The sequence below is a fragment of the Uloborus diversus genome, chromosome 8, assembly GCF_026930045.1.
Source record: "Uloborus diversus isolate 005 chromosome 8, Udiv.v.3.1, whole genome shotgun sequence".
In the NCBI taxonomy this organism is placed as follows: Eukaryota; Metazoa; Arthropoda; class Arachnida; order Araneae; family Uloboridae; genus Uloborus; species Uloborus diversus.
Genome location: NC_072738.1, coordinates 55,162,309 through 55,181,376, shown reverse-complemented (window position 1 = coordinate 55,181,376; position 19,068 = coordinate 55,162,309). Strand labels below are relative to the sequence as shown.

The 19,068-nt window shown below is 32.1% G+C and overlaps 1 protein-coding gene across 1 annotated transcript in view; it reads left to right on the top strand.

The window, feature by feature from the left end:
* The window catches only part of LOC129228049 (single-stranded DNA-binding protein 3-like), a gene marked incomplete at its 5' end in the record, with an annotated part of 396,346 nt that overhangs the window by 205,972 nt on the left and 171,306 nt on the right, over nt 1-19,068 (top strand). Inside the window, 2 exon segments of the mRNA XM_054862684.1 lie at nt 9,924-10,010; nt 15,714-15,812. Coding sequence (XP_054718659.1) covers nt 9,924-10,010; nt 15,714-15,812 — 186 coding nt within the window.

Sequence of the window (19,068 nt, the reverse complement as noted above, 5' to 3'; positions counted from 1 at the left end):
ATTATTATTTTATTTTATTTTTTTGGCAAAAAGCTTTTTTTGCTGTTTTTTACTACGCATTCCTTCAATGAATAGCTTTCGAAAAGGAAGGCGCAATTGCTAGGTTTGTTGGGGTGTCGGGTTGTTAGTTAGATTGGCGCCAATTCGAATCCGTGCCAATAAATATCTCTTTAATGTTTCTTTTTTTCCCGTCAGATGCTGACATGTGCAGGACTGTATTTGCCACAACCTATTTTTTCACATGCACAATTATTGCTTTTTCACGAGTCACCACTCAGCCACACTTTTAATGACATTTATGTTTGCATTGAAAATATGTACGATTAAAAGGGGAGCGATGATCAAATTATCACAACGTTGTATTTAACGAGGTTTTGTTACTGATGTCTTTAAATTACATGCCTTCTCTTCTGCGCTTACTTTTTTTCGGTTCTTCGTCATAATGTTCTTCCTTTGAAATTCTTAAAGAGCGAAATGCCTTATGAAACGATTTGAAGCACAGTGCGGAGTTCCGCACGGGTCGACTAGTTATATTAAATATTGTTTTGTGAATAGGGGCTGGAATTCAGGGCTGGGTGGTGGGATTCCGCCGAAACTTTTCAGATCTCCTCTTTTAAAATTATCTTAGCAAGATACATTAGATTTGGAAGGAAGTCTTCGCTCCAAAATACTAAAATAAAAATTAAAGAAAAATAAACTTTAGCTTCTCAGAGGGCATTTTTTTTTTTTCGGATTGTGTATTTTATCAAATGCTTTGCTTTGTGGTAATAATTTTATTGGACAGTATATATTTTTATCAATTATTGTTTTTTTTTGCAAAATTTCTTTTTGAGTCTGAACTGTCCGATGAGTACTTCAATGGTAGATGGTGCAAGGGAAGTAACTACAACCACCCCCACCCCCTCGCTTACTTTCAAAAGAAAGAGGCCTTGCCTACTTACTTTTCAGTGTCAAAAATTAACGAAAAAGATCGAAAAATGATTTTTTTATGTGTTGAATTCATTTTTAAAGTAAAAACTAATTTATACAATTCCAAATATATAGGCCTTTCTCTTATTATTTCATACGAATCGAAATGGAACTTTGGATACGTCGGCCTTCCGTCCCAATTTTTGAGGCCATTTCCCAAATTGTTTTGAGGTTATTTAAATAATCCCATTCTCAAACTTTAATTCTGGTTGCGGTAATACTTTTTGCCAACAAGGAAATTTCAAATTTCAATGGAAAATCATTAATTTCTACAAAGTCTAATATTAAACGCCTACTGAGGTTTTTTTTTTCTGGGGAGGGGGGGGGGGGAGCGGTCAAAATAAAACACTTCAAGCAAACAAACAATGAAATTGAAACACATACCGGGAAATCTGGTTAGACACATGTAAACGGAAAAAGGGGTCTCGGTCGAATGAATGGCGTCATATCCGGTCTCCGGAAGCTACTGAGGACCTCCCAACAGGACATCACTAAGGATATAGAGAGACTCAGGCATAATAGTCACGTAACTGATGAATCCACAGGTAACCCCCATGCTGGATTTCCGCAGCCGCCATCTTTGGGTTCACCTAATTTCTGAGCTTCCAAGGAACACAAAACCCCATGACAGATACAGGGATCCTTCGGCTTTGGCCTTACCAGTCATTTTGAAGGTTGCATAAAATTTATATTCGAGGCATTAAATATGTTTAATTAGTATCATATCAATAGTGTTTGTAATCCAAAAATTTTGGGTTGCCGTTTCCGAAAATTTTCGGCTGACAACACATTCTAAAACAAAACAATTATTTAAAAAAAGGGAAAAAACTTTTAAAATGTGTTTTTTTTCAATGATTTTTGCACACATATTTGAAGAGTTTTTTTTTTTATATCGGGGGGGGGGGGGGTCGAGTTTCCTCATTGTTTCCTAAAGTTTCACACTTGTCTTCAGAAAGTTAAGTTTTACTGGAGTCCACTATCAACCCTGTATCATATAATTATGGAAATGGTATAGCAACGATATTATTAGTTTTGTATGATGTAAAGTAATACGTACCAAAAACCCGCGCCGGTGTTTTTAACTATTAGCCAGTAATTTAACCAATTTTTCAAATCTTTAACCAACTTTCTAAAGTCTTAGCCAAAGAGTAATTTCAAACAATTTTAATGGTGAATATTTTTTCCTCAAAAAATTTAAGTTAGTAAACTTTGTATCGCTGAATTTACTATTTTATCGAATTTGGCGCGATGCATAATACTTAGCTCAGGCTCTGCTTGAAGTAGTTCCTTAATATGTAAATTTAAGATTGCATTATGAACCTAAGATTCCGATTTGCGGCCTTTTGCACGACAGCCGCATTCAGTGTAGCATTTCCGTATAAAAAGGTTAAAATTAGTTTTAGCGTCAGTTAATTTAGTATTAATTTTAGTAGCCTAAGACTACACGAAAAAAAAGGTGGGGTGAGATGGAGAAATGTATTAATTTTACTCTAAAAACTTAACTAATTTAAAAGAAATAACGTTCGTAAATACAAAGTTTGTTTTCGACTTTGAAGTTATCATAGAAATGGGTAACCTGTATGGAGAGTTGCCAAGGAAGGAAAAAGTAAATAAGTAAAATAGAAATAATCACTAGCGCAGTCAGAAATACCATCTGGAGGGGTTTTTTTTTTTGATTAAGAATACTTCTGGAGGTTTTTTTTTTTGATTAAAAAACCTTCTTTAGAGGTATTTTGATCAAAAACACCTTCTCGAGGGGTTTTTTTTTTGGATCAAAAATACCTTCTGGAGGGCTTTTTTGATCAAAAATACCTTCTGAAGAGGTTTTTTGATAAAAATTATCTTCTGAAGGAGATTTTTTGATCAAAAATGTCTTCAGAATGGGGTTTTTTTTTGATCGAAACAGAACTTTCATAGGCATAAACTACTATATTATAAGCAAAAATAAATACCTTTGTGCCGAGGAATAACAGGATAATATCCAACGTTGTTTAGCACAAATACACAGATTACAGAATACACGTGTTTCGGGGTTTCAAGGAACCCTTTTTTCAATTCAAAGGTGTGATCTTCTAGATGTAAAGACACCCAGTAAAAGCAATGAAAATGGACAGCAGACAGCTTAAATATCAAAATAAGCAATTAACAAAAGCAAAACACGACAAAATCTAACTCAAAGTCGAAATTTATTGCATGATTCCTTCCCAGAGAAAACCGTTAAGGGAGAAATTTCAGTAAAAAGACCCACTTCGCTGCGCCACTGGAAATGATATTTTAAAAAGGAAAAAGGGAAAAACAGAGAGAGAGAGGGAGATGACCTTTCACAACCCAGGATTCCTCAATAGAAAAAGCACTTACTTCACCAACAATCTTTAACTCACGTAAAACGGTCCTGTCTTTGTAGAAGAGGAAACTTTACAATTGTTTCCATTTGCAGTTGAAACATGTTTTATCAGTATGACCGGTAACCTGCAAAAGCAACTGTAAATATGGTAAACACAACTAAAATAAAATGATCCTGAGTTCGTATGAAATTAAGACGGTATGTCACAGTGACCTCCCAAAAATTTCCTTATTCGGCAAATTTTGTCTGGAGATTCGGCAAAATTGTCCTCATACGGCCAAACTTGGAGTTCTATTCGGCAAAATTACCATCCTTCGGCGAAATTTCGAGTTCCTTACGGCAAAATTATCGTCCTTCGGCGAAATTTGGAGTTCAATTCGGCAAAATTACCATCCTTCGCCGAAGTTTGGAGTTCCTTACGACAAAGTAAGTTATCATTATTCGGCAAATTTTGCAGTTCCATTCGGCAAAATAAGAATTTCAGCCCTCCCAAAAATTCAAGTTCGGGACACCCCTGTCAACCACGTCCGAATTCTCAATCAAAAAGAGAAAAAGTCTAAATTTTGAACGATCATCTTTTATTCGCCCACTGTCATCGATTCCGCACATTTACAGCTAACCCGCTTGCAAACCCATCTGCAAAATTTTAACGTGAGATCCTACCACGTGCCTTTCGATCTTTTCCTTCGCACAAGGGAAATCGGTTTGCCGAAGGTGCCAAACTTGGACATCGATTTTTTATCTTCATCGATCTTGCAGACATCGGCGGGACTTATCTACCAAACGCGTATCTATGTATACACACACACACTCACGCATATGCACACCACCTCCCCCTCCGTCCATATTTTATAAATGTAATCCTCGCGAATGTAAAGGTAAATAGAGAAGGGTACGGGCAGGTTGCCAACTGTGTATGGTGGTCTTAAATATTCACCCCTGCCTACCTTGCCACCGCTATAAGACTTTCGGTTGTTTCTTTCCGTTCTTTTTCTTTTTAATCGTTTGCTCGCGATAACGGCCGTGTGTGCGTTTAAAAAATGTAGGGCTTTGAAAATTGTGCAGAAAACGGGGGAAAATAATGTAATTTCGGAATTGATTTCAATTTCTTTTTATGGGATGGGGGTGAAATGATTTTTGTGAACCGTAAAGGAGGTCTTGAAATCACGGATATAGAAAATTTTGGATTATTTGGAATGACATTTTTGTGCATGACTTTATTTTTTATAATACGATATTGGATTCTTTGAATTTTTAAACTCCTAAATATTGCTTTTTTCCTAAAAGGGCTTTTGGATTTTGATCTATTTTCATGATTAAATTATATTTATCGGCAAAGATGAAATTACAACAACATTGATGGATGAAATTTTAAGTTAAGGAAATTCTAAGTGTTTCGGAATATTTTTTTTTACGAAATCTTATTAGAATCTCAAGGTTTTTCAAAATGTTCATCTTTGTAAAAAGCTTTTTCTTTTCTTTAAGAAAATTAACAATCATAGAGTAGAAATTTAATTTAAAAGTATTTTGTGACTTTTGTAGGAATGTAAATTTTTTTTTATTAGACTCAACTATAGTTGGGGCAAACCTATCCTGACAGCGTCGTGATGCTGCGATTAGGATCAGCGTAGCCTTGCTGCCAAGTTAGCTTTGCACCAAGCATCTACAGACGATGCTTTCAGAAAAAAACTCGAAGTCAAAATTTAAATGTGTTAGATCAAAATGTAAATTGTCGACATTGTTACTCAATACATTTTTTACTTGACGCAGCGTTAGAATTCATATTAACGTAAGTGTATTAACTCTCCGCCAAAACTTGATTGAAGCAAACTGACCATGTTTGCCTTTAAGTTAATATTGTTTTTTTAAAAAAATTTTTTAAATTGCGTTTTGTGACATTTTCTGAGTTGTATTAAATTTATTAACAATTGTCAGTCTAGAAAAAAAAATCAATATATGTTGATCATTCCAATTCTCCAAATGGTTTTATAATTTAATTTAGATTTCAAGAGTAAATACTTTTTTTTTCTTTTAATCGGAATGAATATTGTTGTACTGTGAAGTACTTTCGTTTTACAAATTTCAGTGTGAGAAGTTAACTTTTATGTAATTTTAACCGTATATTTCGCTTAACATATGTTGACAGCCGTGTGATTTTTAATTCAGTACGTTTGATGGAGGAAACATTTTTATCCCGTTAAAAAACATAAATAAAAATAGACGCCACATTCATTGAATGCCGTAGTATTTAACTAAATTAGATAGGTTTCCGTTTTTTTTAGTGCATGTCTATATTAGTATTTATTTCTATTCTGTGTACTTATTATTATTATTTTTTCAAATGTAATGTTACTGATTAATTTATTTATTTTGCTCCAATTTTGCGAGTGTCAAGTTTGACTCGCATTTTAAAATGATCAGCCACCATTTTCAAAAAAAAAAAAAAATAAAAAAAACACGTAAAACATGAATGCGGTCCTGAATATTCTTTCTGTATTTTATACACGTGTGATGACACCAAACACAACAGAAAACAAAATTTAACTGATATATTTGTGGGCTGTTCATTTAGGTCCATGTGTGGACCCAAGCTTCCCATAAATCTCAACTGAATGAATACCTTTGTGCAAAAACGTAAAAATATACATATGGTCCCAACTTTTCAGTGGTGAGGACGGAATTCCATCTTTAAAAAAGCGGCAGACGGAAATTAAGTGTTTTCCTTCCTTATAGCCCAAAAATGGGATGAAGCGATATCCATCAGTAAAACAAATCCGTTTCATAGATTGCACTTGCTTACAATTATTTTCATTTTAGTATAATATCTTTTATTGTGCAGCCACGGGAACAGTAACCTTTGAGCATGTTGAAATTTGTTGAAATTTTTAGATTCCTTCCCAACGTAACAGCGGCCGTAAATATTTACCAAACAATCGAATTAACGGTAGCTTACGAAATTTTATAAACTTTCATGTAAATAACTCGTGATTAAATCCAGAAATTTAGTACAAGAAGCAGGGTTCAAAATTGCAGGATTGACTTATTCACGTGCAGCAAAATTTCCGAAATTTGCTCCCGAACTTCGAAAATTGAGATATTTTTTCCGATTTTACTTCAGTCTTGAAAGGTAAAGAAATAAATATTGACACTCTGATGTAATTTTGAAATGTCTGACCTAATTACGAACATTTATTACAATAAAATCCGAACTATATGAGAAGTGTGAAAGCGCCAAATTGTGGGTTCGCGAATCTTCTGTTCAGTTAATTGCATGGAAATTAGAGAGGGGGGGGGGACATGAAATAGGGCGACGAGAAATCTTCGCATAAATAAGTAGGAATTTCTTTAAAAAATGTGTTAATTTTTTTTTTTAAATAACTTAAACTTGATATTTTTAAGTTACCTAATTTCTAAAGGTTTTCTAGATATTTATTAATAATTTATTATTATTTTTTCTGATAACAATAAACAATGCTGCAGACTGCTATTTGTCAAAAGAAAAGTTTTTTTTTGTTCATATTTTTAACTGCTATTATATCACTAAATTACGAAAATGCTGCAAAAGAAAGCAAGCGCTAAAATATCAATTTTAGAATAGTAACGTACTCGAGGTACTAGAGCCGAACCATGATATATATATATTTTTTCATTTGGGGGGGGGGGGCACATTTCATTGTTAATTTTATTTATGCACTTCAAATCATTGAATGTTTTCCCAAGTTTTATCTTTTTATGAGAGTTCCTATGTTTGTTCCCGTATCAAAATTAATTTAAAACTGAAACGGAAGTTATAATTGTTAAATATGAATAAAAGTAAGTAATTGTTACAATTTTAATTAACTACAACGTAGACTATATAAAATGTTAGTAAGCCAAATATAAACCTGTTTTCTCATTTTCGGCTATTCAATCTAGCTAATTCTTTATTTGCTCAGAAGCTTCTGCTAACATTTTTCAAAACTTCCGAGTTAGTATAGCGTCTGAAATTTAAGCACTATACAATTAAACTCCAAATTTCACTAGAATGAGATTAACTATACTGGGTGTTCTGTTTTAACCTGCAAGACCTCTATTTTCGATGCAGGCTCAAGATATTGAAAGTTTGAAGCAAAAATAAAAATGAGTTAAAAAATACAAAATTTAACTTTTATACGTATAAAAAGTATTTAATACTTTTACGTACGTAAATTAACGTATAAAAAGTTAAATTTTGTAATTTTTGACTCATTTTTATTTTTGCTTCAAACTTTCAATATCTTAACCCTGGATCTGATTTTGAAAATTTTTGCAATTGGAAGTCTGCATCTAGGACTAACAGTTGCGAAAATGGAGGTCTTGCAGGTTAAAAACGGAACACCATGTATAGTCAGAACACATGGTCAAAACATTTCAGTTGGACTATTATTCAGAAATGAAAAGGGTAGAAAACCTACATCAGTACATCGAAAATGTTCCCTCCAAAAGTTTTCTCTCAGCAATATTATACCAGTCGATTGCTACATATTACCTGCTTCAAATTAGAATGCTTTTATTTGATTGCATTAATATTTGTTGAATTTTTGTGTCAAAAGATTTAGAAATTCTGCTCATTTTTGGGGGGAAAAATTTTTTTTGAAAACGTTTTGAAGGGAACAACTGAAATTTTCTAGCTGTCCCAAAACATCAGTTTTACTTTTTTTCTCTTGATTTGCATAAAATATAGTTTATAATTCAAATAGCATATTTTAGTTTCTCCTCAACTCATTTTTCCTCTGAATGTAACTTTAGATGTACATTACGTTTCTTAAAAATAACATAATTAGGTTTGTTCACATTTTTTTAGTAACTTACGAATGTAGATTTTAAATGCATAAAGTTTTATTTATTTATTTTTTTATGGCTTGGGACTAGTCATAGCTTGGCCATTCAGGAATTGATTACTTATGTTTTTGTCGATAAATAAAACACACGTCTTGCTATCGTGTCACGACATGTTCTTTTGAATGCGATATTAACTAGCGCTTATATTAGTAGTACTCAGAAAAACTTATACTAGGGCTTATTTTTTGATTGGGTCGTATTTTCGGTGAAACATCGTAATTTATGAGCCTAAAATTAAAAAAAAAAAAAATCAAACTAGAACCAAAAACCTGTTTTTACGTGTTCCTTTTTGATACAGATTTACTGTGTTAGAAGTTCCAAGTTTCAAATCAAAAGAAAAGAAATCAATTGAAATCGCCAAGAAGAGCGATAAGTCCTCCCCGGTTTGTCACAATCTTTCTACCACGCGTAAACGTCCTTGCCGTTGGAAAAGCGCGCCCGAAAGTCGACGGCTGTTCTAATTTTCGTGCACACGCCCTTCGGCGTAATTTCTCGATTTGATAGGCGATCCATCAGTCGCTCCTGGTGTTTTACTCGAAAAGGGAAAGCGAGGCTAGTTATCCTCGTACCTTTTGTTTTTCTTATTTATATTTCCCCATTTCCTCAAAAGATAAAGGGAAGGTTTTCGTAAATAAGTCGCAACGCATATTTTGTTAAATATTTTGCTTAGTTACTTCGCTAACAGAATGTCTCCAAGAAGTGGTTTCAGTGGATTGGAGCTCTCTCCTACTTCTGACAAATAAAAATAAATAAAATATGGACTCTTACATTTTCTTTGAAACTCTTAAGCAGCCCATCATTGCCCCCCCCCCCCCCAGGAAAAAGTTCTAAATGACGGGCTGGCTCTTAGGTCCTCATATATTTCAGCTAGTTTCGTTAATACATAGTTCTAATATTGAAAAACGAGAGCATAGATTAAATAAAATAATAATAATAATAAAAGGGTTACTAATAAAATTGAAAGGATAATGATTTCCTGAATGAACGTACTTCCGGATATTAGCGGATATTTTTTAAAAATTATATTGAATGAAATTAGTGCATAAATTAAGTAACGTTTATATAAATTAAGTAACGTTGATATAGTGTGTATACTAGCCATTTTTTTTCGCTAATTACAGAACTAGTGCCCAGTAAATTGAAGAATTCTGAACTTTTGGGTATGATTGTTTGACATTCGAAAATACAATTAATGGAAGAAATTTAAATCTTGTTTGGGTAGCTGATTCAAGTATAATTATAGTGTTTATTAGCTAGTTTCCTTGTTTAGATGTGATTGATTTTCTTCCAAAATTCCTCCCTTCTCTGTCACGATTTATTTAAATTTCTTAATGTACAAAATTGTTTGTAAAACGAGTATGTCAATGAAAAAACCGTTGTACAGAAAGGGAAACAGAACAAGAGTTTTTTTTGGGGGTTAACCTAAATACCGGAAATATGAAAATTACTTCTGCTTGAAACTTCAAAGAAAAACGCATTACCGATGAATTTTAATTGAACTATTTTTGTGCTTATAATGCTGTTGTTAAAACTTTTATCATAATGATTTCATATTAAGGAATGTTGTCCGGTGGAATGATTACTTTTTTTACGTTTCTCTTTCACATACGAATATACATAATCGTTTTAATGTATTTCATTTAAAATTTTATTGTGTTAAGTTAAAATTTCTGAAATTTATTTGCATAGATTTTAACATTTTTTTCCATAACGTAACAAAATATTAATCATTAGGTCATTTTATTTGCAGAATCCCACGGCGCCGAGTCCGCTTGGCCAAATACCGCCAAATGATGGCATGCCTGGAGGACCTATGGCTCCAGCAGGCTTTTTTCCTGTAAGTTAATCTGAAAAATTGATTTTTTAAAAACAAAATTCCCGTTTGAAATGACAGATTTCTAGGTTTTTCACACGACCAAGAAGAAACAGATCAGCTGCTGTATTTTTCGTTTGTGCTGCCATCTATTGGCAAAATGTTGAGCTTGTGGTGGTGCTGCCCTCTTGTGGTTTCTTCTTACACAATTATTGCCTAGTGCTGCTCTCTACAGTGTAGAATTAGAAACTTTAGTAGTGCTGCCATCTAGTGTTGAGTAAATAAAATATTTGCCATAGCATTTGTTAGTTTGAAAGACTCGGCGAAATTTCCATGTATTTTAGATGCACTTGGTATTCTTTTAGCTTTAATACTAGAATATTACTTTCATTATTAGCTTTCAAAATTGCTTTATTTAAAGAGCAATGCTTTTTTTAGTCATTCATAACTTGGATACTTTTGATATCAGTTTTAAACTTTTTTAAATAAAATTATCAACATACAATGCTTTTTTCTCTCACTGCTATTGAACATATTTATCAATGCAACATTTGGTGGAAAATCATATTATTGGATTTAATTTTAACTTTTAAGTGTTTTTTTTTCTTTTTTTTCTTTTTTTAGTTTTTTATTTGGACAATTGTTGTATTAAAATTAGGAAAGGTGCTTTAGCTGTATGATAAATATTATTTGTAAATTAAAAATTATGCTAAAGCGTAAAATCAATTGTTTACTTTATATAATGATACTACTAAAAAGAGAATTCAGTGGTTGAAAGTATAATTTCTCAACAGTTGCTATCCAACTGTTCGTAATTTTTATTCATAATTCATTAATTATTCCTCTCATTCTTTTTGAAAGAAAGGAATGGAGTTTTTTTTAATTTTATTTTTTTAGTTATGCATAGTTGTAGAGAACTTTTGTAATATTTGTGAATTAAATCAAAATATGAATATAAAATAAATTAGATTTTGTAAATTATTGTTAGTTTTTTAAAATAAGTCAAGCAAGTCCGAAAATAAGATGCATAAATTTCCAGTGAAGTGCAAATGCTAGTTCTCTGCCAAAAGATTTTCTTTTGTAACAAATTTTCAATGTGAAATTTTATACATTAAAAAAAATGTTTTAATGCTTTATTCTCAACTCTGCAAGTACATTTGATGGCAGTTAATAGATGTAGTATGCGTTTGATATAAAAAGTGCTTTATCGCATTCAAAACTGTTTTGAAATTTCTGTTTAAGAGAAAGCTTTCTATTGTGTTCTTCTGCTTTCAATTTGTAACTCTACTTTTAATTTACTGTCCTAAGGTTTTATTACTAAATATAACTTAAGATATATATACATATATGCTCATAAATTGCAAAGATTTATGAGTAAATATAGATGAAAACCTAATGATGGTGAATGAATTCACTATACTTTATAATACACAATTAAATAAAATAAAAGAAATAAATAATGCATGTTATTCCATGTAGCCAGTGTTGCTGTTTGTGGCTGACTCTGCAGTGCTAAATTTGTTTTTTCTGCCTTTTGTGCTCTGTAGAGTCAACAGATGTGGTGGCATTTTCCTTTCAAATACTAGTTGAATTTGGTTTGAAATCATAGTATATTGTCAGATGCTGACAGCAGTACTTGGACCCTCCCCTTGCCTTCTCATAAAATTGTGTGCAAACATATTTTCATAAAGAAACTGCTTGAAGGTCCAGATTCTTCATGACATGTAAAAACTTTCTTAATTTAGTGGGGGAGGGAGGGGGGATCACATTGATAATTCATCAGAACTTCTTGTAATATTTACAAGGAAACTAGATTTATTGCATTCAAGTTAGAGTTGGTGGAATTGGTGAGCAAATTTTAAAGAAGGAAATGAATCAAAGTTGAATTACAGAAATTTTAAAGGGTTGTCAAAGATGTGTTTTAAAATTTTTTTCATATGGAAATGTGTTGAGATCAGTTATCGTTAATTGAATGATTCTCTCTTCATGTGATGAGACAAAAGAAGTAATGCATTTCTTAAAAATAATTGTGAATGTTCATTATTTTATTTCATCTTGTCACATGATAATTGTTTCCAGATGACAATTTAAAAGTAATTTTTTTCAATTGATATTTTGGTTTCAGTTGGTTGCCCAATCCCCCCTCCTTTAGAGTACATTTTGATGCAAGATTTTCTTAAAAGTGGGTGACAATGTTTCACGTTGTTATTAAAATTTAATGTTATGCGTAGGAAGAAATTGACTTTGTAAAACTGAATAAAAGGCAGGTTACTTTTTCAATTTTTACAATGGAGTTTGTTCTTGTTTTTTTTACTTCGTAAAAAATAGCAATGGTTTATTATGGATAAATTGGAGTTATAGCTGTTACTACTATATCATGTATTAATGTTACTACTCATGGATGAAATTTGCTTTGAAAATGCTTACCAAAACCGTCCTGAATTAACATGAACTACAGTGAAGCACCGTTTATACGTTTCTCTTTTATACGTTTTAATCAATTATACGTTTTTAAAATTGGTCCCTGCAAAATCTAATACACATTAACCTATACCTTTTATACGTTTTTTCGTATATACGCTTTCTTCATACGGTCCCTTCAAAAACATATAAACGGTGCTTCACTGTATTTTCCGATAAACATATGAACTATATCATTCAATAAATAAATAAAACCACCACTATTGCTTTATTAATAAATATTGAGAATTCTAATTACATCCATAAAATTCTACTTTCAACAAGAATAGTAAAAAAATAACTAAATAAATAAAGTAAATGTGTGTGAGGTTATTTTATAATGAAAAGGGGAAGCAGGGAATTCTGTTTGATATGTTAAGTGTTATGACGGCCTTATGTGACTGCAAGTTAATGTACGTGACTGACTAGGATCATGATCCAGCCTGGCTCATACTGAGTGCATACCTGCATTAAAATTTTACCAATGCATTACTTCTTTTTGCGTTATTTTATTAATGAAATGCAAACAAAACAAAAATAAATATGCAAGTATAAAATTTTAAGGAAATATAAAACTTTGGAAAAAAAAAAGAGTTAAATTTGTGGATTATCATGTAACCCAACACATGAAAGCTCAAATCAAAATGTTCACAACAGTTTGTTCAAACATTGCCCAGCTAAGAATTCAAAATACACTTGAATTTTAGTTTAGATGATGGATTAATGCCATGTAGGATTGCTAATTACCCACATGAACTTTGAAACTTATCAATAAACTGAAATATTGGAAATTCCCTACTTTGTGGTAATTTTTGCAAATTATCATTTTTTTTTTTTGTCTTGCTCGATCTCTCAGAAGTTTTGTAGCAGTTTTTGAAAATCTTTTTAGCCGAGATATTTGAGATAGTTAGAAACGTCGGAGAAAATCTTAACTTAAGCAGAAAATCAGGTGACGGCTTATGGGAAGTTCTCATGTAGAACAGTATATACGACAGGAATGTGAGTGGTATACAGCTGAAGACAAATAAGAAGTATTTTCTTGTTTTTCAATGGACTCCTAATCTGCACTTAAATGACTAATGGTGTCAGTCCTACAAGAAATATTTACTAGTGTAAGAACTATGTAGTTTCACTGAAACCAATTGTAGGAAAGTTTGAAGTTTTGTAAATAAAATTTAAGTGGTAATAGAGAATCAATGTATGTCAAATAAATGTATTTTTTTTTGAGCAAGATACTCTTATATATATTAAGTCTGATTGGTAAAGTGATGAACTTGTAACTGAAGGGTTAAGAGCTCATTACAAGCTCTCCAAGTAGGGTGACTGGTGCAGTGTTAGAAATAAGAAATTGTTAGTCACATTTTGAGACCAAACAGTTTTGTTTGACACCTAGATTTCCACCCTAGGTGTCAAGTTTGCAACCTAAAGTTTTGGATCACATCAAAAGCTTTTTTTCCTGATTAATCGCAATTGAGATCTGTGAATTACCTGAAGGATAAATTTTTAGAAATAATTTTAAAATACGGGGTGTCCGAATCAAATATACTGAATTTGGAGAGGTCGCTATTTATAAAAGAGAATTTAAAAGCATAAGAAAACTGAACTGTAAAATTAACCAATATAGTGTGAAACCCGAAATCTGGAAATTTTTTCAGTTTTAAAAGTTTTAAAAATTAAAAGAATGTTAACAATTTGAAAATTGTTAACGTTCGGTAATTACTTGTTGAGAACATAGTACTTTCTTTCAGCTTCTTTTTGAAACATTTTTTGGGGGGAAACAATAACAATGATTCCCTTTTTTCCCCTCATTTGCATGCAATGCAAAGCCTATTGAGCAAAAGTAGAAAATTTTTCACTATTTATGAGTCAGATTCCAAAACCCAGGAAATTTAGAATCTGGGAAGGTTGTGATCTCAACATTCCAGATTTGGAGTCCCATACTATACACACAAAAATTTTCAAAAATTGTATATATGTATTAAAAAAAATTCCTACACTGACACATGAGCTGCTTTAGAGTAGCCTTGAGCTCCCTCAAGTTCTTTTCTGGATACTCAATAGAGAGTTTGTTTACTCGGTTCGAGATAAGTTTTGTGCAACATTTTAATGCTGTTACCGTTGGGTGAGTTTTTTAATAGACTGTTTAAAACATTCTTGGCAGTTATTATTGATTTTTGTTTCGCATAAGATTGTGCCTTCAACAACAATAACAATTTGTGCCTTCTCTTGTTGTGGCAACATTTTTCCCTTGGTTCGCTTATAAAAGAAAAATTTGGTGTCAGACTCCAAGAATTCAGTTGTCAAACTTGATAAATATTGCTCTCGCAGTGTTTAAACATTCTTTTTAATCGACTGTTCAAATTCGCTACATTTAATTTGTATTATTAATTTTGTCTTTAAAATGTCATTTTCTTTTGTACATTTTGCAGATCTTTTAAAATATGCTATCTGCGATAAGTAGCATTTCCATTTAATATTTTTAAAAAATTTGGCCACATAAATATTTGATTCATAAAAATGTCACCTAAGTTGTTCATTTTGATAAATTTAATACTTCTGCTGTGGTCAACAAGTCCTCCAAGTTCTTATTTAAAATCAATACCTCAGGGGTAGCTCACCTCCTGCTCTGGATCAAAAAAAAAAAAAAAAAAAAAGAGCTGTCTTCAGGGCCCCATTAAACCTTTTAAACCACAGTCGATAAAGGTACCCTGGAGCGAACCTAGGTAAAATGTTCCACTGTCTGCGAACTCGAAGAATTTCTTTAATTTCATTTGAAAAGTTGCAGTGCGCTACCTGAATCCTGCTTCAGTAACAGCAAAAACATTAAGCTATATATGCGAGTTAACCTCCACAATGACTCAAATATCACAATTAATAAATGTTCTTCCTAGTTTCATACAACAGAAGTTGTTGCCACACAATCAATAAAACCAAGACACATTACAGAAAAAAAATGGGTAAATAAGGAAACTGAAAGCGGTGCACGGTTGAAAGCGGTTTGCGTGTTCGTCTACTTATCTGGGTCTGCCCTAGAGTCTGAAGTGAAATGAAGGTTCAATCTGTATGAAGGTGGGCAACAAAACCAAATTCACCTGTTGAAAGTATCTCTACCCCCCCTCGCTGTGTATTCACAAGAGTGTCTGAAAAGGAAATGCCACCCATCCACTTTGTAGTGTACTGTAGTTTGTGATGCTGCCTATAGTGAATGTAATAGCTGCTGCATAGCCCTTGAAACAAAACCCTTCCTTGCTTTCTCCCCTTCCGCAGAACTCTCACATGAGGCCCTCGCCACCACAGCAGCCAGTGTCGCAGCCGTCCCCTCACCCGCAGCCCCCACCCCCTCACAGTCAGATGCTCCAGAATCAGGTGAGACCAACAATCCAAAAACCAGACACAAAACGAAAAACAATGGCACATTTCCCATTCATATGGAATGCGATTGTATATAGACTCCCCTGCCTGGATTTGCTTGTTTCTCTCTTTAGTAGTTTCGTTTGTGGGAGAAAATTTTTTAAAGGAATGCCCTAACCTCTTTTTAAGTTTCCACTCGTCAACAAATGTTTGTTGCTGCTTCTAATAATGTTCTGGCTGAATTGGTAATTTAGTGGAGGTTCGTTATACATAAGTTGTTTATTATCTGTGCACAAGAATGATGCTTTAGTTCTTTTCTTCTTAATTTTTAGGGGGGAGGGGAAGAAGGGGGGATTTTTAATAACTGTCTTTCCTCTTTTCAAAAACAGGTAATGTCGTATTTGCATTTTTTATAAGAAATATAGTCAACATCAGTAAACATCCGGTCATTTTTCTTGCTACAGTGTCTGAATTAAAATCTGTTTGAAATAAATGGGTGTTTAGTTTTTTTTTTTTTTAATTTAGCTGAGGCTTGCATCAGTCTATTCTCTCTTTTGGTTTATTTCCCTGGCTTGGAAAACTGTTTCCCATTTTTCAATGGATCGTGAATTTTAACATAGAACACAGAGGCGTTGTCTCACACAATGAAGTATTAACACGCAATTACTTTATTTTATATTGTAGAAGTTAATCAATACCTTTCTTATATTAAAATTTCTCTTGGTTGAGCATTCAAGAATGGCTGTACTGTCATCATTTCATTGCTGTTGAAAGTAAGAATCATTTTCCATTTACTGATTTATGCTGGCTTACGTTATTCAAAAAGAGCGTTATTTATATTATGAATAATGAGGTTGGCATTCTAAGTTACTTAGTTTTATACTTGCTACCGATGTTGTTCTTAAAATTCAAGATGCGCCGCTATTTATAGATGGAAACAGTTATGAAATTTCTCTTGAGCATTGAGAAATCTTCTCTGTTTCTGTTATAATAACTGTTGATGGAAAACGGGACATATTTTGCAAATTTCAAATCCCCCATATCAAGGTTTTTTGTTGTTGTTACTTATGGAGAACTTGACAGTTTTATCCAATTAAACTTCTCCAATCATAGAACTGTTTTGCACATGTTAACACTGAAATAGAAAGAAACAAATATGGCGTGTAGCAAGTAATCCTTGATTGTATTTAAATCCGTCAAAAACTTGAATCCTTCAATGTAATAACCTTTATCAATAATGAAAAAGAAAAGGCCCAGTTAGTTAGTTTTTATGTTGTTATAATTTTTTTCAAACACATGTTTTGTAACACCCTAGTACTACAAAACTATGTACTGTGATTCGAGTTCAGGCCATTCTGATCACTAGATCTTTTTTCTTAAAGATTCATAAATTTTACACTAGAATACAAAATAAAGAAATATTCAGCCGAAATATTATTAGCAGCTCCTTAAGGTTTTTAGATGGCTTTGGCTTTTTCCCTGCTGCAACTATTACTTTCTTTCTTTTGTGCTTTAATCACTTTTAATATTAATATATTTTTCTCATTTATGTGATGTTTGCAGTCTTAACTTGCATGTGAGCATGTATCTTCTTTTTTCACTGAAAATTTTGTGTAATTTTTGTCACTACACAGGGTGCTTTGTGTTACTGTTGTTAAAAAAAAAGTCTTAGAATATTAGGTTGATTTTTTATTTGTGTTCTCAACCTTTTCATCAAGTGCGTGGAAAATTTTTCAAATGTAAAACTTTTATGATGAATTATTTCTTCATATTATTAGTTGTTTAATTTAATGTATTTGAAAAGGAAAAGAAAATAATTTCACTAAATGATGACGGTGGGGGGGGGGGGGCACCTCTTTATTCCGCTGATAGTTTGCTAAAAAGTTACAAATTCTGTATTTCGAGAGTAAATTTTCTTTTTGGCGTTTTATTGTTGGTCTTTTTAAGTGTTTATTTCTATTTCTTTAGAGAATAAAATGACGATTCACTACAAATTTACTTTCGTTTTCATACTGATTAACAGATGGCGCCACAGGTAGCTTTGCACCTGAGATCCAGAAAAATATTTCGGATTTTTGAACTCTTCTGCATTCCGTAAATTACGATAGAATAATTTTCTTTAAAAAAAATCTGTCAGCTGCAAAATAAGGAAATAATTTTCACTTAGCACCCTGAAAAACTAGATTAACAACATTAATTGCATGTTTTTTTGGTGATGCTTTTTTTCTGTGTGTGTTCCTTACCCCCCCCTTTCCTAAACTTAAACTAATTTTTGTATTTAATAATTATCATATGTTATTCGTATTTGAATAACTTGAAGTGAATTAAAAAACTCTCTGAAAGTCAAATGCCAATTATTTGATATTCTTTCATTGTAATACAGTTTGAAATTGTGTATGTGTCATTAATTGTGTTCCAGCTATTTATATTTTTTTTATTATCTAGATCATTTTGCGAAAGTGTCTTTTTCGGGGGTAAAATTATAAAATATGTTAAATGTTATGCAACATATATATTTTTTAAATAAATATTTAGTTGTGTGGGGAATGCTGCATGCAATCCTATTTTTTAAATTTTTTATTTTAAACGTCTTTTCCATGTCATCCAAATTTGATATATATTTACTAAACACAACAAAACACAGATTGACTATTTTTTGAAGAGTGCTGTGGATCAAGAATTGGTGAGTTCATTCAAAAAGTTTTTCCTTAACTATGGCAGATACAGTATTTGTATCTGATTGTATTCTAAATGCAAAATAAAATGAATTTGTTTTTAATTCGTAGTGTTTTATATGATGTACGAATTCATTTTTAAATACAATTTTAATTTCCCAACGTAATCAGTATATTATTAAAATATACAATATAATTTCCTTGTTAATTTTTATGTTACATCGTTTCCGTATCGCAATCCCACGACTCTGAAAAGAATTCGTTTGACTTTGTCTTGTGCTGCCATCTATATTGAAAGCTTTAGATATATTCTTGAATATTTTCCTCTTTTCTCGAAATGATTTTCCACCGCAAAGATAAAAAAGAAATTATAAATCAATAAATAATAAACATTTGATGAAAAAACTTTTATTTCGAAGCATTACAACGTGCACATGAAAGTAGATGCAAATCAAATTACTCTTACTTTTTTTTTCAAACTATTATTCAGCTATTTAAAGAAAATAAAAATGTCTTTTGCTTACCTCTAATACTGATGTAGTTATTTAGTTTTTGGGCATTCATTTTTCTCGGATGACTAGAGGAACAATGGATTC